This window comes from Eschrichtius robustus, chromosome 4 (assembly GCF_028021215.1).
Source record: "Eschrichtius robustus isolate mEscRob2 chromosome 4, mEscRob2.pri, whole genome shotgun sequence".
NCBI classification, from domain to species: domain Eukaryota; kingdom Metazoa; phylum Chordata; class Mammalia; order Artiodactyla; family Eschrichtiidae; genus Eschrichtius; species Eschrichtius robustus.
Genome location: NC_090827.1, coordinates 95,701,053 through 95,726,485, shown reverse-complemented (window position 1 = coordinate 95,726,485; position 25,433 = coordinate 95,701,053). Strand labels below are relative to the sequence as shown.

The window sequence follows — 25,433 nt, the reverse complement described above, 5'->3', positions numbered from 1 at the left end:
AGAAGAAATAAGAAAGAAAGTAGCAGACAAGAGGCAATATCTACGAATATGGTAACTCCAGTTAGGCACCAATTAGGATTTATTAACTCTCCAGTATAGATGAGGCTATTCTTGAAAATCGAGACATTCATTATCTTTTTTTCTTTTTTTTAATGCTAGCATGGTGGGAAGAATTCATTTCCTCCAAGTTTATGGAATTTTTCTTAGTGACCGTTATCAGCTCCCTAAATCTTTGGCCTATGGACAAAATTTTGAGCTCAACTCACCATTATAATTTATAGAACACTTCATAATATAAAACCTGACTCACTTATAAGATCAAATTGGATTTTCATTGTATTTAAAATGGAGAGATTATCATTTATATTTACAGAAGTTGAATCCTGGCTCAGAAGAATTAAGTCAGTAGCCCAGGCTTGTTCAACTTCTAGTTGACATCAGGAAAACAAATTATGGTTTCCTGATTTGAAAGTCCATGGGTTTCCCCAAATACAATGTTAGTTATCTGATAAGAGAGGACTGGAATGTAAATTTGAAGTGGTTTTCCCCACATGAATGAGTGGACAGAGACCTAGTCCACATAATTTGGTTTTGTTTGGTATTGGTATTTTCACTGCATTAAAAGAATAAAAAATATGAAAATAAGGTTATAAAGATTATTTTAACATTTTTGTAGTTACTAAACACTTTCAACATAAAATACATAACAATATATTTGAGTGTTTTATAAAATAAGTACAGTTATTAGAATTAAATGCTGGTTCTCAATGCCCTACAGGTGGAGTGATCCAGGAATGGAACACCAATTTAATTTTGAACGATGATTAACCTCTTTCATAAATGTGAAACCTAAGTCCAACTGCTTTACTTCCCTTTTCTTCCCATCATATCTCAGGCTCCATGACCCACTATATAAGTTTCTTATTGCTGCTATAACAAATTACCAAGAATTAATGGCTTAAAACTATGCTTATTTGTTTTACCTTATAGTTTTTGATGTCAGAAATCCAAAATGGGTCTTTCTGGGCTAAAATCAACATGAGGTAGTGTTTATGCTGGAGGCTCTAGAGGAAAATATGTTCCCCTCCTTACCTTTAATAGCTTCTAGAGGCCACCAGCATTCCTTGGAATGTGGCCCTTTCCCCTCCAATGCTCGAGAAGGTGAGTACAGATCTCACATTGCATCACTCTGACCTCATTTTCCACCTTCCCTTTCTCCTTTTAATAATCCTGTGATTACACCTGGCCCAGCCAGATAATCTAAAATAAATTCCCTATTTTAAGGTCAGTTGATTATCAAACTTAATTCTATCTGCAATCTTAAATTCCCCTTTGCATGTAAAATCACCTAGTCACATGTTCCAGGGATTAGGATGTGGACGTCATCAGGGTCCACCTTTCTGCCTTCCAAAACCACTTTCACTGATTTTTCTGGAGTTGTTTGACTTGTTTTAAGGAATGAAAATGAGCATATAGTGGGCATTGAATAGGCTATTCCTTAGGGGCACTGGTAACTTTTCTTTTAAACGAAGTACAGATAAAATAAAACAAGTAAACCGGCAGGGATGACAGAGGAAATGGGTTCACCGGGGTAGCAGAAGTTTCACATAGGTAGCAGAAGATTCTGTCTTGAACCTAGTTAGGTTTCAGCTCAGTTTAATAATTAAATGCTTAAGTAACACTTCAGAGCCTTGTTCCATTTGTCTGTCTTGACTTCTGTCAGACACTTTAATCCATCCATACCAGGAAAAGCTACTTAAGGACACAGACCTCCATTCCACAGAATATGAAAACCCAATGTTTTTAAAATGCATGTAATTTCCCAAACAGATTTTACCAGGTGCAGTTTCGATGAAATGTCTGAGATAGAAAAGAAAAAAAGAGAAAAAAATCTGGAGCATCTGTTTGAGTGCCTAAAATGCAAGTTTTATTTTCATTCATTTCAGTACGGGAGAATTGATTCAGGTGTTTATGAGGCAGGCTCCTGTCTGTGCTTCTAAACTTCTATGTATTTTAAGAGGTAGCTTTTTAAAGGTTATTTTTTGTCCTTGTTGTTGTTTATTTGTTCATTTTTAGTGCTTTATAGTTGGAAACCTGGGCAGGTCTTTTGGAGTTCCACTTGGCTCTTCAGCATTGCTCCCTTGAACTGCTGCAGACTAACTCCAACTGTGTAGTTTAAGACACAGGTTTATCGACCTCATTCAGCTGCTTCTGGAACTGCATGGGTGTGTAGCGTTAAGTCATGCAAAGCAACTGAGAGGCTTTGAACTGAGCTTTTGATGAATATCACAATAGCCAAAAGAAAAAAGGAGAAAGAAACCTTCGCTTATATTCTGTGAGTGCTTTTGTATGATTAATCTACACTTGCCCAACTGAGCTTAAGGCCTAAATTTGCAGCATGTAGATTTTTCAGCACAGTGGTAGGCACAAAGCAAGCGCTTAATAAGTCTTTGTTGGATTGAATATTATTGCAAAGATCGTCTTTTTCTCATTAGTTGCCTGTCAGTATTCTCTTTTCCTAACTGGGACTCCCTCTGCCTTCCTGTTTCTCTGTGCATGTTTACATAGAAACTTCCAAGGGACTGTGTAAGGTCTCAAATGAATTGGCAGGTGAAATCTAAGCAATGGCTCAGCATGTTTTCACCACTCAATTTCATACCAACCTTGCTAACCTCTGCTATTCGAAGCATACATTTAAGCGACGAATGAGATCTCACAGCCTCTTAACCCACAGTAGGAACTCAACTGAACATTTTTTGGGGTTGAGTCAAAGAAGAAATCACAGAAGAGGTGGTTTCAGAGGATAGGGAAGATTTCGATAAGCATATTCCATGGAGCTGACATTCCAGAGAATTTCTTTACTAGTTACAAACACCTCTCTCAAAGATGTTGTCATCTTTGTAGCCTTTCATCAAGGTAACTGACTGAAATGTTTTGTTGGTATACATATTTTTGTTCATGGTTCTCGTTTCATGAGTAAATGCACTTCAAGTTGCATTCATGTTTTCAAGACCGTACAATGTACTAAGGAATTTCTTAATGGGTGAGCAAAGACTACTTTAAAATCATGGATTTCAGCCATTTATTCACTTATTGAACAAACCTATCTTCTTATAGTTTCAAAGAATCAAGGAACTGGAAAGGATGTTAAATATCATTTGTTATAACTCCTTCCTTTTAAAGTTGAAGCTGAAACTGAAAGATTGATCTTTCCACCAGATTTTACTCTTAGTATCAGAGCAAGTACTTGACTCCAAGTCTCCTGATTCTCCAGTTCAGAGTTATTTGCAAAAAGGACAGTAAATATTAAAACAGGCTAACAAATGACAATTGAATCTAAACTATTTTCAAGGTACTGTTGAGGTATAATTGCTACACACTGTTTATGAGGACTTTACACACTGGTTGAAAAGTCCACAATAACTTGAAAAAGTTAATAAAATAGAAAAGTTGTATTTTTACATTTGATTTTTTACATTTCTATGTGGTTGAAAAAATTTTAAAACAGCATTTTATGAATTAGGAAAATTATATGAAATTCCAGTTCCTATTTCCATAAATAATGTATTATTGGAACATGACCATTCTTATTCATTTATGTATCTTCAATGACTGTTTTGCAGGACAATGTCAGAATGAGTAATTGTGGCAGAGACCTATGACCTACAAAGCCTAAAATATTTACTTTCTGGCCCTTCACAGAAGAAGTTTGCCAGATCCTCAACTAGGCTCAATGGAAACCAGCAAAAAGAGAAAAACTAGATCACGCAATGTGTCCACAAAATAAAGGACCCACAGTTTGTGTTTTAGAGCACAATATCTTTTTTAGAAGTTTTCAGAAAAAAATGTTTGCCTATATTTACTAAGTTTTTAGGCTTTGTCTCTTCTGTTTTCTGATATTTTTCATTAGAAAACAAATAGGAGACAAGCTTGTATTTTTAGGCTAGAGTATTTCTTGCAGTAGTTTGAATATTAAATTCATTGTTTTTTTTTTTCATTTGCAAAATCAGAATATCAACATGACCTATGTGAAATGAATAGCTCCTATTTTAACCATCATTATTGTTCTTTTGCAATATTAAATTGTTCGTGATCTAGTGGTCTAAGAACTATAAAGTATAACCTGCCTTCTTAGTTTCTGCAGGACAAATATACACAGTAATGTCAAATATGTAATTGCATGCAAGTCAAAAGAAATACAGTTATTTAACTTCTCCTTCCCCAAATGAGTGTTTTAATTAACCAATCCAGATGTCTCAGCATGTTTCTTTTTAATACCCTTTCATCTGCTATTGACGTGAAAGAAAGAAAGACAGTTTGAAGTATGGAACAGCCTGAACGTGTTAGCAAAGGAAGATGCCCCCAAAAGTTAAAAGACCTCATTAAAGTTCGTTTGGAGATTCTGCCAGACATATTCCAACTAATGCACTATGGAATCCTAGATATGTTTGTTCACTAGCCACTGACACTGGTTGAAAATGCTTGCAGATTAATCAAGTACCTGTTCATTTTCAAGGAAAGATCTCACTGTCTTAGATAGCTCCTCTTTAAAAGTAAAAAGCAAAAGCAGTGCTCCTTATAATTCAGCAATGTTCTGCTCCATAACTTGTTTCAGTGCTTTATGACTGACAAAGAGAGTCATTAGAAGTCTGTTTGATGGACATAACTAAGTGAATTGGAAAAAAATGAAAAAGCCTTTTCATCCCATTCAGAAATAATTGATGTGACTGAGACAGCTGTATGCGAGTTCCAGATAAGGAGACGATTTATGGAGAAACTATTGAAGCTAAAAAGGAAGGTGCAAATTTAAAGTTCCCCATAAAGTTGTCTGTAAGACAGAGAGCAGCATTCAATAGGGAAAGAGATTTAACCTGAAGTTCTTTCCAGAGGCATCCTTAGAGTTCTATCCTCTTGCAAATGAAATCCTCATAGAAGTAGTTTCACTAGGTTGATGGACTCCAAGGGGAAACTTTCTACATTCTTAACCTGATGCTGTGTTTTCTCTTTTACTGTAAGCAATGTGTATAATAGGATATTCCTAAAGTTCAACTCTTTTCCTTTCCCTTTTCAAAAATTGGCCACTGCCCTATCAGAGAAAACAATACATTATTATTGTGCAGGTTGTAACTTAGAAGATTTTGATAATGCAGATGGAAGGCCAATATTTTTAAGTGTGTCTGATTATGGGACTTAATATTTGCTTTTATGGTATGATGGTTACCTTTTAATCAATCTAACAATTAAGAATGGATAAAAATAAAATTTTCATTGTTATCATATATTTGCAAATATGCATCTGGTCTTTATTGCTTTTTTTAGAGACTATAAATGAACTTTGTGACAAAGATTTTTTTTTTAAATAGGTAGCACCTGGAAATGTTAAACATATTTGACAATGATTGCATTCTGAAAACAGAATAACATATTACTGTTAATTTCAGAATGAATTTTCTTAAAGGTGTAGATTATAAATAGTATATGCTATTATATCAGTACTGTCAAAAAAGGAGGGCAGTTATAAGGTTCTCTAAAATTTTAAAAAAATTAAAAATGAATCTGCAATACAAAAAACGAGGCAGTATTAGAATTCGACATCAACTTTCTAGATATTAAAAAAAAAAACTTTTTAGAAAATTGTTCCAGTCCTCTAATGAATTTGAAATGTATGGACTTAACTTTCTTTGAACTCTCTGAGTAAGACCAGGATGAGATCCGGCTTCTACTCCATATTTGAAGTGGGGATTGTGATAACTTTGTATGTGACCTCTAAACCAGCTAGACTGCCTAGATTTAGGTTTACTGTTTGGTAGTCCACATTATCAATTGCTGAGATGAAATTTTACAGAAAAGAAGAATGAATCAAATGCTCATCACCTTTTCCCTTCATGAATGCCTTACCCCTTGCAATACTGTCATTAGAACACAAGCATTGTTTCTGTCATCCAGACATATTCTAAATCCCCTCCTCATCTACGCAGACTGTCTTTCTCTTGATCCCAAGTTTACCAATACACCATTTTAACTTATGTTCATGTTTCCCAAGTTTAAAAAAAATCCAAAATATTAATAAGCAAATGCATTTATTGAATATGTTACATTGTATATCCCCACAGCACCCAACTTAATCCTTACTTGCTATGCTTGTCTTTTCAAGGCTATGAGGTTGATTTTACGTGGACATAATCATGGCAATCACATGTCCCTCACCTTGGGCTCATCAGAATTCTCAGTGAGGAGAGGAGGATAGGAAGACACGGCCATACTTATGGACTCCCACAGCATGAGGGAAAGAATAGAAGGGAGAAGACCTCTCCATTCACATCTGTATCCACTTCCCATGTGACCTCTAGATTTCTAGAACAGAAAGTGAATCAAATTATATAAAGAATGGATAAAGATTATATAAAGAATGGACTGGTTCCCAGTCTATAGTAGTTTAAAGCAACGTCAATTCTAATGCATTTTCGTCAGCTGGGGCCTGGCATGAGGATGGAGGTACACCCCACACCCCAGGGATTGGATATTATCCAGAGTTACCTTTGAATATATGTGTGTCTTCAAGTGAAAGTCTCCAGTGTGTCATAATGGAAACAAAAGATAATTGATGAATGTCATTCTTAAATAATTGAATATAAAAATATTCATGCTCAATAAAAATGATTAGATTTGAATAGTTTTTGAAAAATGTGGGTGTTACTGTATGTACCTATTTCTTTTACAAATAACTTGCATGTAGAACAATAAAAACTTAGTGCATGAGTTGGAGAATTAGGTTTGAAATTTCATATGAATGTTTAAAATTATATTTAGAAACTTTGTAAATTACTGGGCCCGCTCTATATTTTCTTAAAAAAGAAAAACAAAAACCTAAAACATAATGGTAGATAGCTCTAGTTATATAGCTGTGGCCTGAGGTATAATACCTTTTATAGTATATGTCTTTGAGCAAGCTTAAGGTTCTTCCGTATAAACTATCTCATTATTTCTCAGAGAATTTAAGTTAGTAAGGGGCAGGTATCATTTTCTGCATTTTACAGACCCTGAGCATAAGGCACAAGAACCAAGGTCAGCTAAGTTGTCTGAGGTCAGTAGGGAATCTATAATGTTGCTTGGAATAAAATTTTTTTTCCTATTATTTCTAATATACAGTATTTTTTCTCATTAAGCACATACACACGCACACATACACACACACAAATCATACATGCAATTCCTCAATGAGTTTTATTGTTTACCTTGCCTTTGTGATTTTATTTTTAATTTCATTTTTCTATCAATTCTAGTTAGTTTACTTCCAGTTTCTGATTTCTTTCATTCCCCGACAACGTTATGTTATTAGGCATATTTTTGCTTGCCCTTTTTGTTGCATCTTCAACTATTTACCCTAAAGCAAAACTTTTTCAATAACAATGAAAAAAGACAAAAAAATAAAGATTTTACACAAATCTTTTTTCTCTTTTAACTGCTACCCCACATCTCTCTTATACCATATTTTAAAGATTAGTAGTCTGTCCCCACCTTCTCCATTTCTCCATATATTTACAAGTGGGTCTTTTACTTCTTCTGGCTTAATCTCCTAGAACTGTTCCCCAGAGTTCAGAAATTTTATAGCAAAAATGCCCTTCTAATGGATGAATCCAATGGACCTTTGGTAATCAGCATTCTTCTCAACATCTCTGATGGCTTTGATCACGTAAGATTTTATTCTCTTTCCTGAAATTAACAGCTTCCTTGGCTTCTGAGTTTCAAAAGTGACCTGGTTTTCTTACTCACCCTATTTTTTATCCTTTGCTGCTGGTCCCAGATATGAAATCTATTATCAGCCTTCAAATATGTATTATCTATCAAAATTATTTTAGAGATCTCGATCCAGAAACCCCTCCTTTGCAATGCCTGCCCTAAATTCCTAAGCAGGTTTCATGGCATTTTGGGGGTACCTTTATTTTACTGGAAACGTAATCATATTATATTTTGTCTGTTTTTATATAAGATTTTGAGTTTCTTAAATGTGTGTAGAATTATTCTTGGAACATCCTTGAAACCCTGGGACATAATGGGACGAAACAAGTGTAGGTATAATGACTAGATCCAGTCAGCCACACAGGTTTGCTTTGCAGTGGCCTTGCTGGCCATTCTCTTTGCTGTTCCCTCATTCTTTCTTAGCATAATTCTCTGCCTTCAACATTTCTTCTTCCTGCTCTTTTGCAGGGAATTGTCAGATCGTGTATTCAATCTCACCCCTTTAATTAGATCATTTATTTGCCTAATAAAATCTTTGATTTCCACTCCCTCTTGTTTATAATTCTCACACATGTGCCATGCACAATTTTTGGAACAATTTTCTTGGAGACTTCTTTCTTGCATTACTTACTCAATTTTCAAGCACATCTTCATAGTTTCAAAGAGCTGGGAAGCTGACACTCTCCCTCAAGCTCTTCCGCTTTTTCCTGTTTTGTATACACCGGCTTGCCTTTGCAAGACATGAAGTCATTTATCATCCTAGACAGAAAAATAGAAAGCTCAGACACCTCAGGTCACTAAATGTCTTCATATTATGCTTTTGCATCCCAAGATGAAATCATGGTTCTGTTGATTCTCCAGGGAAATTTTATGAACACTTAGGGGACCAGCTGGCTTTCTGAAGCAGTTTAGTCTTTTTGACCAAATAGTCTTTTGACTGTAGGGTTTCTCCTTCCTCTCTGTGCCTCTTCATCACCTGGAGAGATTTTAGAAATGATTGATATCCAGTTCCACCCTGAATGCTGATTCACTGGGTTTAAGTTGAGGCCAGATATTTGCATCGTGTTTTCTCAAAAGTACTCTGGATGATTCTGAGGCACATCTAGGTTTAGGAATCACCACTTAAACCACTCTGCTTCAGCGTATAAGTCATTAACAAAGTGACGGTTACATATACAATGCAAACTCATTCTCTCTGTCACACAGTCAACACATTGCTTACATTTCTGGTTTAGTCAATATATCTGGACTATATAAATAATACGAATTTCTGTGTCATAACTTCTGCCATAAAACCTATCTTCTCAATAGACCCAAACCAATGATGAAGGATAGTGTGTAAATACTTGTCTGTCTCCCGAACTATCTGCCTATCTATTTACCTATCTATCTAAATCTACATGTGTGATTTATTACTGAAATTAAAGCTTAATTCTTGCATTAATGGGTTCTCTTTCAGAATTCAGAATTCTGTACTAATTTGGTTCACATTACCAACTTAAATAGTTTGCCACAAGATTTTATTTATTTAAATTTATCAAAATAGAGTTTAAGAGTTAGTAATGTAATGTTTATATTGTATGTAGAGCTCTAATGGGATATTTTAAAGTGTAGATAAAAATGATAGATGGAGTATTTTATGATCCATTGTGTGATATTCTTTATTTTAGATTTTTATTATGAATCATTTTCCACTCATTTAGATATTATTTTAAATGAAAAAGCTTTTTATAAAAAGGAAGTATTAATGGATCTAAGCATTTGCTAGTATATATATTGATCTTAGTATTTTAAAATTACAACATTTTCCTTCCATCGTTAAATGTAATATGTAACCTACAATAATTCATGGGGATCAATATATTCACAATTAAAATAGGGTACGGAATCAAGAAAATGCACAGATTCACAGTAGTTATTACATAATACATAATAGAAAAATAATTATTTTATTTTTGACATTTTTCATTGCAAACATAGACTATCATCTGTCTCTGCTATTCTATAATTACTTTTGGTAGAAGTAGCATTTAAGCACAGATTCTGAGATTTCCACCTTTGTTCAAACATCACCCTCTTTTCTATTTTTATATCAAGATGGAACATTATCTCTCATAATTTCTTATTTCTCTTTGTCAATTTATTAGCATAATTTATGTATTTCTGTATTCATTTTGAACTTTCTCCTTGCATTAGTGGACTGATTCTAAAGATTTGAGAATCATTAAAATAGAATTAAAAATAACATTTGACCCTCCTTTTTCTTTTTATATGTTTTTCTTAACCCACTGCTATGTCTTGAAGTGATAATATGTTTTCCTGACTCTTGGCATCCTTTCCTAAATTCAACATTGTCATTAACATTTTATTGTTCGGTAGTATTTGCTGAGTATCTTCTGTGTGCAGAACAGTATAGTTTTAGGAGACTGTCACTGGTCTTACTTCTGAGGTGAGACCAAACATAAAACAATTCACAGAGAGTCTGCAGTCAGTTAGGAGTAATAAATGGGAAAAAAAGAAAATATGCACACATAAGATAAAGCATGGGAAATACATACTGATTTCTATGTTTATTAAGAAATAAGGTAAAATATCACAATCATACTACTGTAAAGCAATATGAAAATTATTAGTGAAATAAGGAAAATGTTTCTAGAGATTTAGTTGCCAGTAAATTTTGGCCCATGGTGTGCATGCTGTTTGTACTAGAAATACTTTGTAATTGTTTTAAAATCTGCAGTCCCAATTCAGTGAAACATTATAAAGAAGAGAATGTGCTTTAAATGTTTTCCCTTTGTAAGTTTGATTTTGAATTACATTAAAAAGATTTTATAAAGACTGTACACTCCAAGTATGTACATGGAGGGAGAGGTACTGGGTTAGAAATACGAACAAAACAATATTCCTGGCCAATCTTCTATCTGAGACAAAATAAAAGGAAGATTTGTGGAACCATGTGTTTGTCTTTAGTAAAACAAATTTATAAATTTGGGGGAAATGTCACAATTCTTCTTAGCTTTCCCATTAATAACCTACCATATGTAGATAATCCTTAACATTTTAAAAATTCTACAGGTCCCAGTTGTGATTAGTGATTTCTACCAATAGTATTCAAGTTCTAAAAGTACAAAAAAGGTTCTTTACCTTTCTCGCTATTCTGGCAACATTAGTTTTATACTTTATATTAGAAAGAACGAGTCTGAGTTATAGGTGCAAAAATCTGTACATTTATGCCACTTTCAGATCATACAAGAGCTTAATGAATACAACTATTGCCAAGAATAATCTCCAACAAATATTACAGAACCTTTTTATATTTTTTTCCCCAAAATATTATGTGTACATAGCCCTGACAATGTATGGCATTAATTTGTCCCCTTAATGAACCTAAAATGTTTTTGTTTTATTTTGTAGTTATGATAACCTTTAAATTCCGTATATATTAAGTATTCTATCCAGCCAACAGTAGTAACATAGTAAATTGTGATGTCCAATTGGGTAAAGATTTGCAGCACACTTTAAATACAACTTAAAGACTGTACATGATGTTATTTTTTTGAGCAAATTGTGAATAGTCATAGTAAAAGCATATACAATTAAAAATTTTGGTTTATTTTGAATTCCCTGGTTCAGGAATTTTTTGTCTATTATTTCAATACTACCCTTACACTTTCAGGGTCAATAGGTAATATATTTAAGATGAATGAAGTAAGAAATATATTCCGATTTCCTAGTACTACATCTAAATTCCTGTTTATCAGCTGTGCCTTTAATAGTTTGTCAACTGCCAGAACACTCAGTTTTAAACCATTTGCCTTATGGAAAAAGTATTTAAAAATGAAATCTTCTTACAATGGATTAGCTCTATATTTATTGCTCTCCAAAATCACTGACCCTTGTTTTTATAAGGAGTCTATTTGTGGAAAACATATTTGAAGTGAAGACTACAGAATAGAAAAATGGTGAATATGTGGAAGTAACATATCAGATTTACATGTGTGTGTTAGTGACATTGATGTTTCTTATTTCTGTTTCAGAAAGGGAATTTTCAGTTTTTCCATAATAAAATCTAAGCTCTAGGTATTGTCTCAGAAAATACAGAGTTAACCAAATAGATTTCAACATGTTATGTTAACAGTTTTGTATTGAATTAGTTGTCCGTCGACCTTAATGTATGTAATTTATGTATTTTTAAAGTAAGATTATTTACAATCTTATACCTTAGTGACATTCAGAATCTTTTCTCTTACAGCCATTTCGTAGAGTGACGTTTTCTGTTGTGAGTCAGCCCCAGGACCCACATCAGGGGTCACTGCAGAGTTGCTATGACAGCGGGCTGGAGGAGTCAGAAACACCAAGCAGTAAGAGTTCATCAGGGCCAAGGCTGGGTGCCCTTCCACTCCCAGAGGACAACTATGAAAGGACCACGCCGGATGGCAGTGTTGGTGAGGCAGAGCATATGGAAAATGGTAGGGGCAAACACAACATCACACACATAATCACACTAGTGAGCCGTAATAAGTAGACTTGCGAAGGTCAGTCTAAAACCAAAATAAAACAGCTGACACTAAACCTGGTTTATTTGAAATAATCAATATTTGCTAAAAGTACAGAAATGCCAAATAAAGGAACATAACTCTATAGATAAAATTCACCAAACTTGCACCATCATTTTAAAACAACCTGTCATAAATAAACACATTTACAAATAAATCAGAGTAGTACCTGTTATGGAAAAGACTAAACTAGTCCATAATACCTAAACAATAGCCGCTAAGAAAGGTCTTGTGTGATTGTTTTCTTCTATTCATTTTTGTCATGCAACTATTTCTTCAATTGCAATCATCCAGTCTTGGTAAAAGGAAATGACAGCAAACACACCTTGCTGGATTCTTTCTTCTCCTAGGTATTTAGAAAAATATTTTCAAACCTCTCCCTTTCAAGTGATAACTGAAATGGAGTCAAAGAAGGAGAACAGTATTATCTTATTCTCCAAAATATATTGTAAATGCTATTAGAACTCCCCTCTTATTTAATTATAAGGTTTTTTTCATTTTTGTGCAAGGGAAAGGGAGGAAAGAAGATTATATCACTCTATATTCTTATCCTGTTGTGAGGTGGTTCTCATATTATCACAATTGGCCTTATGTACACTTTCCTTTAAGTTATAAAGTTAGATAGCAAGTAGTGCTTATGAAACTTTTCACATTTGTTTATGTTACCAAAGACAATTACGTGATTTATATTTTGGATTTCAGGTTATAAGTAAATGCCTGAGAATAAATTTGTGTCAAATAATGGAATGGTAAAGTTCTTGCTAACTTTATTATTTCATATATAAAAATAGATTTGGTTATATGCAGAGAAAGGAAGGGGAATCACACACATTTTTATTTCTAGTGAAACCTTGAAGTGAATTTTGTCTTTCACCACTCCATCCCCCAAGTGAAGTAAGACACTCTAAATTTTTGTTATATGCCAGTTTCTTCAGTGATGTTATGCCAATAGAATATATTAGAGCAGGAGAAAGTCTGATTTTTTTTTCTGGACGTTTACCTGTGAATATTAAAACCCAACATTAGAGAATAATACGTTGTAAATGACCTTAAGTGAAATTATTATTAAATTAAATCAGGTTAAATAATTATTTTTCCACACTGTTATCTGGTTGAGCAGATATGATATTGAGCAGGGTCTGATGATTGACAACTTTCTTGATTAATTAGCCAGAGATTAAATGCATTTTGCCTTATGGCTATGAAGTCATGCTTACCTGTGTGTATGGCGGTGTGTGCTTATGTGGATGGGAGTTTGATATGGTTTTTAAGAATTCACATTTTTTTTAGTATTTTTTAAAATAAGTATAAAAATTTTGGTATGAATTGCAATGCAGATGAATGTATATTTAAGGCAAATAGGTTTAAAATGCTTTGCACGAAAGTAAAAATTAATTAAAAATACCGTAATAATGTTTTGTATATACACACACCACCCGCCAGGAAGGCAGGATTAATTTACTTTAAGGGCATTAGTATATCTGCATTACCTTTTGATGATATCATATAATTTTATTTGTGTTTTAAAAAGTACTTGTCTCACTATAAACAACATAAAGTACAATTAAATCTTTATTTTTTGGGTGTCAGCTATCATTGGCATTATAATCATGTTTTAATGTTATTTTCTGTTTTTTAAGTTTGAGGATTCAGTGCCATTAACATAAGAAAGAAATAATTAATAATAAACACAATTATATAAAACAAACACATAGCAGTTACTTTTTAGGAAACATACATGTCATGGAAAACATAACTGGTGAGCTTGTTGAGAGGCTAGAAAGTTTACTGAGAAACATTTCCCAAGGAAGACTTTTAGTTATTTTTTATAACCATGTTTTCAGTCTTGTCAACGGCCAAGGAACACAATAATGTAACTGATTTTTCCTGATTTTATGTGACTGACACTTGAAATTCAGTGTTTGTGTAACCATTTGTCATCTGCTAGCTGTGATTCATGTTAGCCCTGATCTATAGGTAATGACACAGGAGATGTGATTCACTTTGGGTGATCCAAATGTAGCAGTTGACATTTGAGTACGAGTTTTGTTGGGTTCAGGTTTTCAGACCATTATCTAGCAGTAAAGTGCAATTGTATGCTTGAATTCTGGTAGTTTCATCTTCAATATTAATGGAGCATTCTGGCATAAAGAGAATTGGAGTTGAAACCTGTCAAATATTCATTTGTCACATTTAATTGGAATCCAGGTAATCTGCAGTGTTTTGCTTGGTTAGGTTTTAATCAGGATTTGTATTGGATTTTCCATGAAAATACCATTTTGGATGCTGTCCTAGTTCCTAGTTATTATTACCTCAAACATTTTTCTTGAATTTTAACCTATGTGAAACAAAGCAGTTATAACTCAATTTTTTGGATTAACTTTCCTTGTAAAATTTAGAAGATAAATTCCAGTGCAATAATTTTATAATATTCCAATGTGATGAGGCAAACTGGGTATAAATTGGGACAGCTAATGATAAAAATAAATTGTCACAGATGCTGTAGTAAGGAAATAACCAAAATACAAGAAAATTTCATTACATAGGCAGTGAAATGCACTTACGTTTTACAAAAGCTTTTATTTCTGCCTTCTATACTTTAGCATAATAAAATTTTATTAAGAGCTTATGGGTTAATTCTCTTTATAACAAGTTTTACTCTATATTTCAACCCACATTAGTGCCAAATGATAAAAGAGGCTTTATTTTCTTATTAGCTTAGGTAAAAGAATACAGTGTAAGAATAAACATAATTTCTTGAAACTAGAATCTATTAATTAATGTGAGACCCACCATTCTGATCATTTCACATCTGGGGTACTTATATCCCATGGGTCTCTGGAAAGGAACAATGAAAATTATACATTAAAAATACTTTTTAAAAAACCCTCATGAATTATGCATTTATTAATTAAAAAATCACTAACATTTTTTCTTTTCCTTTAATTAATATCAATAGTATGATTACTTCAAGTTGATCCTTTGATAAAATTGGGGAAATTGGTTGTTATTTTATTAAAATACATTTAATGGGATTAAATATTTTAAAATATGGAGTACATGGTGGGAAAATACTTTATCATTAATGATATTTTAATGATAAATAAATTAATAATTTAAGTGAAAACCAAATTTATTAAAATACATTTAATGGGATTAAATATTTTAAAATGTGGAGTACATGGTGGGAAAATACTTTATCATTAATGATATTTTAATGATAAAATAAATTAATAATTTAAGTGAAAACCAAATATTAGGCTTAAAAGCACCACCACATTAAGGGTAACCATTGACTACGCAAGAGCTTGCCCTTGTCTTAACTATGCAGCAGGCTTCAGAGTCTGTCTTGGAATGGTGTTTATGAGTTTCTTTAGGTCTATTGTAAGTTTTTATTTTGACCCCTGCCTTCATGCCATGGTCTACTTATTCTTCCAGAAGTCCCCCTGAATCATATTTGCAGAGCTAGTTTGTTTTACTATGTATCACTTGATCATATAATATGTTTAACAACTCAAATATGGAAAACAGCCCACTTGACCTCTAATCCCAATTTTCGTTTAGGATTGGGTAGGTCACTTACTCCTTTTGGGTCTGTTTCTATCATCTATAAGGCAATTAACTAAATTAACACGAAAACCATATGCAGATCCAATAAGCTGCAATTCTTTTCTTGCATCCAATTTTTCTTACAGTGTGTATTCTCCTGAATAGAAAGAGAACTTTGGGTCTCTTAGTGAGATGGTGAGTGAATTTGATAATATGCAGTAATATGGGCAAAGCAGAAGTAATTCTAGGGCCTTCTTCACAACTTATATAACACATGTGCATTCTAATAGTAGATAATGAATGTATTACATAAATCAAAGAAATGAATCTGGTCAAAGGGTGTGATTTCTGGCCAGGTATGTGGAAAAGTTGGTCCAACAGCAGGTCAGTATGGGAGACAGTTTTGGAGCCTCCCCAGATTACACTGTGCAAGAGAGGCATTTTTAGGTCTGATCTGGCTTTGGGTACAGTGCCCTCAAAACCATTAATTATGATTAAGTTATCTCACAATTGAATAAGCACATTTCCTTTCTTACCTCACAGCATAAACTTTGGTCAGAGTTAAGAGTGAACAAAGGTACAAAACAGTATGTATTTTTCCTCTGGGTAAACTTACAAATAGTATAACATAGAAATAAATTAAAAAAGAAAATAGCAGTTGATCCATAAGGCAGGTTTTTAAAAAGTTAAATGGTCAGAAATTTGGCCATTCTAACTGCCTAATTAATTTTATGCTTTTGATTTTCTCAGACATTTAAAAGATAATTTTGATTTTTATATGCTTATATTTTTGAATTTCACACTTCCAAACTTTCTTACTTCTTCAGACCTATGTAAACTAGGCTTAACGGTTTTATTCATTCCCCTCACTACACATGCTTTAGTGTTTACAGCACATTGTTCTTGAGGGTTGAAACATGGTGCATTCCACTGGGAAGTCTTTTCGTATCTGCCATGGACTTTCACATTGCTTTCAGAATTAAATAACAGTATATTTGAAATATCATTTGGAAATGAAACATCATGTTTATATGACCAAGGGTAATTAGAATAGACACCAAACTCATATCCTTGTGTGGGATAAAGGACCCTCTACTTTCTGCTTTTCTTTTACATACCCAATTTTCAGTAGTCATCTGTAAGGTACTATCATCTGGTTATCGTTGGTTTGTGCTGTCTTCATTTAGATTGAATTAACAACACTGTCTCTTCCAGCTTTCCAAAGATGCTCATATACTTGTTAATGGCATACTCATAATAGCTCAAAACAAATTCCCTGCAAATTTTTGTCTGTAGGAAGAGACATATACCTTGGAAAGATTCATCTTCATGGTTCTGCATTACACTCTGTCTAGTTACCAGTGTCTGACTGCATTTTTTTACTTTTCTAGCCATCTGTAAAATGGCTCTGTACCTCCCAAGTATCCCCAAGTCCACACACTCCCCCCACTTCTGGAGGGCCTTATTTACTCCTACTTCTTCATAGTGATTATGGATAGTGATAATAGAGATTATCCCTAAGCAGAGTCTCAACTAATCAAGATGTGTTCTAGCTTTCCAGTAAAATGAGCAGCACAATCTAAAAGAATCTAAAGAAGACATTGTCCTGTAGAAGAAGAGGTAATGTAGTAGACAGAATGTACTGGCTTAAGAAACAGGCTTGAAATGTAAGGACGTCGGGTTAAATCCTGATTTCTCCTCTTACTAACAGTGTAATTTTCTGACTTCTCTTAGCCCCACTTAATAATAAATCATAGGATTGTGGAAGACACTAAGTGAGATAATAGCACATAATAATTTATAAATAAATAGTAAAAGAGTAGCAATAATTTTACTATATTAGTTGATGATAAAATTATTTACTACTATTATTTAAATAGTAATAATAAAATAATTGTGATTATTATTAACTTTAGGTAGATTTGACATGACACAATGGCATAATCATGAAAACATCATAAAATGTTTAGTTTCACAAAGATAGCATTCTAAAATGACTGGTAAGAATGATATTCTCACCTTGAATACTTCCCAGTCAATTTCTCATTTTTGTGGGGTACTAAGGGGTGACACCCAGTGACACTTAAACATATCAAGGAGCTAAAAAGAGAGGAAAGAAAGATTCTATCCTGAGGTATCAAATCAACCCAACTCTTCGTGCGCTCTGTCATTTAAGGTGAGGAGAAGTCATTAGCTCCCTGTATTCTCTTCTCTCTTTTTTAATGTTTTTACATTTTATACCCAGTTTTCCAGTTGAATGCATTATTCTTCAGGTGTATATTTCCCTTTGAACTGCTGCAAAGTATTCACACTGACAGAGAAAACGAGATGAAAAAAGTGTCCTATTAGTATGCTTACCGAACTCTCAGCCCTTTCTTTTTAATCTCAGTATTAATAATTAACACTGATAAAATGTGTGGCCATATTATCCTTTTTATTCTAATTTAGTCCTTTAAAACTAGATCACTCTGCTGAACCCTTTGAGGAGGGAATGAGCTCTCATCAAATCTCAAAGTGACTTTGGAGGTCAGTTAGGGGGTTTGTTGCCTCCAGACTCTCAAAGCATTTGCTTATCTGGATTTCAGCACACTTATTAGATAATGAATTCTATGTTAAGTTCCTTATTTAGTGAAGGTATTATCCCCGTACTTGCATTCTTCTTTGCTTATACATTGTATATACTTTTGTTCTTCCTCTGATTTTGTTCTAAAGTTATATATAAGAAACTTGATGTTGCTGAAATATGATAACACTCAATCATCTTCTGTGTGATTTAAGGAACTCTGGAACTAACTTAAAGTGTAGTTAGCACTCAACCTCAGAGGTTAGACCACTTATTGAGAAACTGTTTCATCTCAGTATTCCTCTTTTAGGTTAAAACACTCACTGTTGTTACTTTTCCTATTGCAGGTATTTTTTTTTTTTTTTTTTTTGTAAGAAAAGCATTCTCTTAAGTAAAGCAAAACAGAGTAATATCCTCCCTGTCCGTTGTTTAATGGGGTAATTATATAGTGACAAAGCTGTGGTTATTCATTTTGATCCGGCAAACATGTATGGAAAATAAAACTTGGCCAAGGCTTTCTGAGCAAGTAGAAGTGAACGCGAAAGAGTCTCTGCCTTCAGGGTGGAAGTCCTTAGGTTAGGAAGATACAACCTTGATTTCAGTATCTTCACTATAATATGAAAAGGAGAAAGCTCGTCAGAGAAGTTCAGAGTGGTATGAAGCACAGAGAATGGAGAGGAAGATTATTCAGTTACCTCCCCATCTTCTACATGATTTAAAAATAAGTCCTATATTGGCCTGGAAGCTTCCTATCAAGCTAAATGAAGTTAAATTATTTGTTTGTTTTACTTTTCTAATCAAGTTATTGCTTTTGTTTTTCTTGGTGCTAAACATAATTAGTTCCAAAACTCCAGAATTTATCATTGATAAAATTGTCAGCACATGGTAAATCCAGGTCTCATCTACAGAACAGATTATTTTTTTGTCTCTTTTCTTTCCGTGCTCATAAATATGGACAATTAACTAAAAATACACGTGCTTTAAATAAGGCTTTTCAAACTTAATAAGAGCCTGTAAATAATTGTTTTTAAGTTCTTGTGATTTCTTTTCAGAAGACAAATTGTATTACTCAAATCAGATGATTAGATTGGGGTAGATTGGATTAGATTAGGTTTTATTTTTTGAAAAACCAATTCATTCCTTCTGTTGTGGTTGCAAATTGTTTTTGTAATTGTTATCTCAAGATTCGAGTTAAATATTTGGGTATTTGTCTTTATGTCACATTGCCTTTCTATCTGAAATATAGACAACAGGTCGCCTTATTTTTAAATCTTGTTTCTGATAAATTTTACTTAATTTATGCAGGTGTATATTTTTTTGACATCAGTCTCATTATCTTGTATGCCTTCTCATTACTGTACAGAAAGTGTAAGTTTATTACAAAATGAAAAAATATTTGAAACACATGCAAATTTAAATGCCTCCTTTAAAACAGATTTTCAGCTGCTAAAATGTGATAGTCACAAAGGAAACTAAGTTTTGATACTGTATATTTAAAAGAAATCTGCAATGAGTGCTATAAAATATTTTGATAATAAAAAGATAGGACAGCATCCTATTGTTTAAAAATAATCTACTCATTCATTTCTATTGCAAAATGTATCTTCTGTGATTTTATTTTTGCTCTGAAATGCTTAGCATTTCCAATGATGAGGTCATTGGGGGACCCACATATGATCTGAGAGTGGTGTGCTACTCTGAGGTTGCATTCCTGCGAACCATAGTTCCCTATACTGAATTGTGCACATTGTTTCTTTTCAGTATGAGGTTGCATTTCACCAACCCAGCATTTGTAGCAAAAGGTCATCATAACCATAGATGAAATTTTATACAATGAACAGGGAATTTGGAGTATTATGAGAATTCATGAAGTTCAATAACCATTTGTTGAGCATTTACTCTATGCAAATTCCCACGAAGGATCCAAAGGTGAATGAGACATTCTCTCTGCCTTCTAAGTGTTAGATATTGTGATGGAGAATGACATGTACAGAATTAGGTGTTTAAAAGTAAAGGCATGAGAGGCTCTAGGTTTAGAGACTAAAGGTTACCAGAACCAGAATAGGATATGAGTTGGGCATGTGAAAAACCGTAGCCAAACTTTGAAGGATGAGTGACTAGGATTTGATAAGCAGAAAAAAGGGTAAGGTTATAGAGAATAGTGAGTGATACCAAGGATACCAATGGTGGGAAGACAGAGGTGCTATTTGCCAACTTGGGAAAAATGGAAGGAATAGCATCTTTCCAGGAGAACGAACCTGATTAAGACATGTCAGATTTAGGGTACCTTTGAAAAATTCAGGTGATATCTAGCAGGCTATTAAAATGTACATTAGAAACTTGGGAGTAGAAATAAATAGCAGAAATACAGCGTTAGGAGTCATTGGCACCCTGATGATTATGAAACTTGGAGAATAGATGTGACCATCAATTAAACATATGACACTAGAGAAGAGAGAGATTGTACCCAACACAGAATCTGAAAAAAATACTGAAATATAAGAGAATAATGAAATAAGCTTCAGAGAAGGATATTTTAAAATAAAAAAGCGAAACCAAACAAAGCGTGGCAGGCTAAAGGGAAATTTAGAATTAGAGTTATACATAGATGTTCAAAAAAATTGCTGAATTTAGTTGTATGGACTAGGAACCCTGTGTTGCCAATAGAGATTCAACAGAAGTGAGACAATTGAGAAAGACAATTGAGAAAGCAGAAGACCAGGAGATGTAGTGTAAGAACACACTTGAAATTTTTTCCCAAGGTCAGCAAGCCCGTTATAATGTCATTGTCAGAGGCAGGGGCATGGTTGCACCCCTTGACATCAATCTTAATAAATTTCTAACCAACTTATACTTTATGTTATGTTCAGGATTTTTTGTCGCTCTTTCTACAAAATTTTCTGAAAGTACAACAGAGTCTGAAATTTTTGTATAATAGCTTTTGCTATCTTTCCTTGAGATATAATAATTACTCTTTTAAGTGAGTTTTGGCCTCTCATGTAACTTCTATGTTTTATTTTATACTAGGTCATCATTCGTCCATCTCACTGGCTTGGAATTAAAATAGTATCTGACTAATTGCATTTTTGGTGAGATCCAATAATTGATATCAAACATTTTTAGTTGTCATCAAACATTTTTATTTTGTGATTATAAGATTCCTGACACTGTAATAGTGCTATCAATTGTTAGTAATATTATGCAAATAGATATGCTTCAAAACAGAAAACAATGAAATAGAATTTGCAGGATAAATAAATTCAAATTGTAAAGGACTGTCCAGTTCCAGTCACAGAAATGCAAGGTCAAAGATGCTTAGCACAGCTAGTGCACCATGCAAGGGAAGAATTGCCTCCAAATGTGTTATGTGCGGAGACTTACTAATGATGATTTGCCAGGCAGATGTCACTTTTGATGTTGTTTTTGTCTAAGAAAGGACAACTATCAATGTCACATAAATGTATTCTCCTTTCTCTGTATTCATTGTTGCTTAGTAGGAATTATAAGTAGGGACTACATTGATAAAACTAGTCTTCCAGCCCAAGATAATCTAAATAATTGCTACATAATAATTTCCAAACAAAACTTCAGCTCCTATTTAATCATGCATATGTTTATTTGGTTCATCAAAAACCTCTAGAACTGTGCATCCTTTCCGGTTACTGAGTGGCCTCTAGGCAGTACGTGCAAATTTTTTTCTAGATCCAAATATCAGTTTCATCAGTGTGCAGAACTGTACAGAACCAAAACAAATTCTAAACATTATTATAAGACCTTGGTGTTAAACTGGAATATTAGTTTATTAAATTTTGAACAGGAGAATATCCCATTCAAGAAATAGGAAAGTCCCTGCTTCTTCTCCAAGGCAATATTCTTTATCTCTAAGGAGACCCAAGGAAAATCAGTGTACCTCTTAAAAGATTGCCTGGCGAGGATGAAATCAGAAGAGGAACTCTTCATCCAGACCCAGTGAGGCGGATAAGGTCTGCTGTAACATGTCTACCGTTGACCGAGATCCTCTCCTGAAAACAGATTGCTTTGGCACCCTAGATTCAGGGACTCCTTTAGTACTAGGCAGCAGCTGCAATTCTGTGTCTCTAACTCATGTTTGCTGTTTTTGTTGTTTGTTTGTTTTCTCTTCTCTTTAAGGTTATCTCTTAAGGAAAAAAAAATTTTTTTAAATATGTAAATGATTTTCTTAATATCAGCTTTAGGCATGATTTAATGGCCAGACTTTGTTTCCCTCCTTGCTTCTGGTCCATTCTGTAAGTTGTCTCTGCATTATCTAAACATTCAATTAATTACCCATCAATTTCATTGTTTCCTGGGTTACTCTTAATTAATACCTGACTCTCAAAATACTGTGTCAATCAGAAACATCTAGACTGATATGTAATTTTCAAAATCATTATTTATATAGTCATAATTTCTGAGATAATTTCCACCTAAAATAAACTCATTTTTCAATTATACAAGTATTTGAGAAAATTGAATTTAGGGCCCAGTCCTTATTCTTTCCCTTCACTTTGGTTGAGGCAATGTTAATCATACATCATCTTTAAACAGGTGATTGGAAAGCAACATGTGCACACAGAACCATATTTTATCAGAGTTTTGGTGTTTTTTTTTTTCCCCTCAAGCTTACTGCCCTTTATTTAGTGTGATCAATTGTATTCAGCCTTCACTAGTTCTTCGAGAATTCAATTTTAAGAGGCACTTTTAGTTTCCTGGACAACATTGGTTCATCTCTTTTTCCCAGAATTAATGAAGATCTAAAATCTAATTCTTGCCTATTTCAGCCCCAGACTGTTTTTATCCTCTTTTGTGAAATCAAACCCACATGCTTTTCCTTTGCAGCCTATGTCTGAGTATTATCTATGTCCCCAGAATGAAGTAGCTATTAAATTAGTTCTATCAATTGTCCATGGGTTTAGAGGTCCCCATGTGTGTTTTTCTTAAGTAACCACATTTTATTTCAGGGCACAAAGTACAAGACTTCTGACTTGATTACTTAGCCTCTGGTCTTTATGTTTTAGTTTTTGAAAATAGCAGGGAAAATGCATTACTCTTCTTTACCCTAATGAAAAGTTCTGAGCTCCTCTGACAGTCATTTCATTTCTGAAGGAGGATTAAAGGAACGTCCCACAGATTGACTCTGAGATTTTATATTTTTTCTTTATTTTATCCTTCTAATAATCTTGCTCCTTTGCCTCTCCCAACCTCACCATCCCATGCACATTTTCTCCCTTCTAATACCTTATCTAGGTCATTTTAAGGATCAAGTAATTCATTTTCTCTACCAAAAGTCATTATGTTTGAGTCATTTCAGACTATCAAGTTTCTATACTCTTTTGGGGATACTTTTTGAATAGTCTGTTCTATAAGTTTTCAGTTTTAAAAAGTCCTTCTTAAACCTAACTTAATTGTGCTGTGTTGTGGTATATAATACAATATGTACATTTGCAAGGAATTGATACCAGAAGTTTGGGTCCTAGGTCAACCTCCATCACATTTTCGAGAAGGGAACCTAGATCAGTTCACATAATATCTCACTCCCTTATAAAATGAAGACAATAATTATAATAATTATTGCCCTATCTTTCTTAAAGAGTTATCGTGCAGTTATACATGAACATATTTTTTAGATAGTTAGCATTTAATAAAATTCTATCAGATAACTACTTTACTATGCTAATTGTTTTAAAGATACCTTAAAATTTTTTTCTGGTTCTGTAGTTTTTTTTCCAGATTAAATCAGATCCATGATATTTATGATATTTTTAAATGCATAATTGTTTTCTTGCTTACAAAAGTGTTCACTGGCCTCGCATATATTTTGCCATTAAGGGAAGTTGTTTCCTGGCCCCTTTTGAATTCCTTATCAGTTTCCAAGGCTAAGAACACATGGCTCTCTACCCACTGTGAACAAGTGCCAGTGTTTATAGCAAATATAATAAAAGTCATAGACAGAGAAAACATATTAATAGTTTCACATTTATTTTCTGCAGCTAAATGGCTTCTGTCTTTAAGAGACCTGCATATATTTTCCTGGATTTATTGTTAAGGAGTAGTAAATGACAAAAAACAGTAACTCACAGAGATATTCATCAAATAATTATTAAAGATCATTCAGTGCCCAGTAGCCAAGTTTCCTAAAAGACTGAGATTACGGCCAACTCTCAAAAATTCATGGCAGTAAGAAAAGCCTTGTAAAGATGACTGCCAATCACAGAGTGTGGATAGACTCCACCAATTAGGCACCAATTCATAACAGCTATTCACATCTCCTCTTAAACTACTAATTAAGCCAAATACATTTATAAATGTAGAAATCAACTTTTATCAGTTATAGGAGATAATTTTCAGATCACAGTATGAAACACCCCAGTTACAATACAATTCAAATATAAAGGGCTGAAGGGAATTTAAAGGAACCAAGTCATCACGAAGTATCTCTAATGTCAGAGACAAGTGAATTATAGATTCATTCATGCCCTCTTACACTTGCACACACAAAGAGTGAAGCACCAGAAAAGAGAAACATAACATAAAGAGGACAATCTATCTATCAAAAAAGTCTTACTAGAATGATGAAATAGTATCTTTATTAAGTGTCTAAAAATAAATGATAAAAGGGTAAGGAAAAATTGAAATAATAAATGAATATTTTACAGTATATTAGCGATAACCTGAGAGTTCTACATATTCATTTGCTTCATAGAATCACTCTGAGGAAGGTAATATTATCTGCATTTTATAAACGATGTAACTGGGAAGAAGAGAAGTAAAATTATGGTTAATACTTGATAATACTAGATGCTCAACTTAGTAACTGTTACTATTTATTATTCTTGCTTTGTTGCTATCAGCTCCAAAGAGCTATGTTTATGTTACTACATTCAAAGCTCAGGAAAACCTATGATAGCCATTATAATTATTTCTATTTTAAAAATATCTTTAAGTAGGAAAAATTTAGTTTTCATTTTATATATAACAGAAGCATTAATGTATTATGCAGTTTTGAG

General features: G+C 33.4%; 1 protein-coding gene across 2 annotated transcripts in view; it reads left to right on the top strand.

The window, feature by feature from the left end:
- The window catches only part of PCDH7 (protocadherin 7), a 405,870-nt gene that overhangs the window by 178,803 nt on the left and 201,634 nt on the right, over nucleotides 1-25,433 (top strand). Inside the window, exon 2 of one of the 2 annotated variants that reach the window (XM_068543124.1) lies at nucleotides 11,993-12,185. In XM_068543124.1, the coding sequence (XP_068399225.1) occupies nucleotides 11,993-12,185 (193 nt within the window). Of the gene's footprint in view, nucleotides 1-11,992; nucleotides 12,210-25,433 lie in introns of both variants that reach the window. The other variant, XM_068543123.1, reaches the window with a different exon arrangement.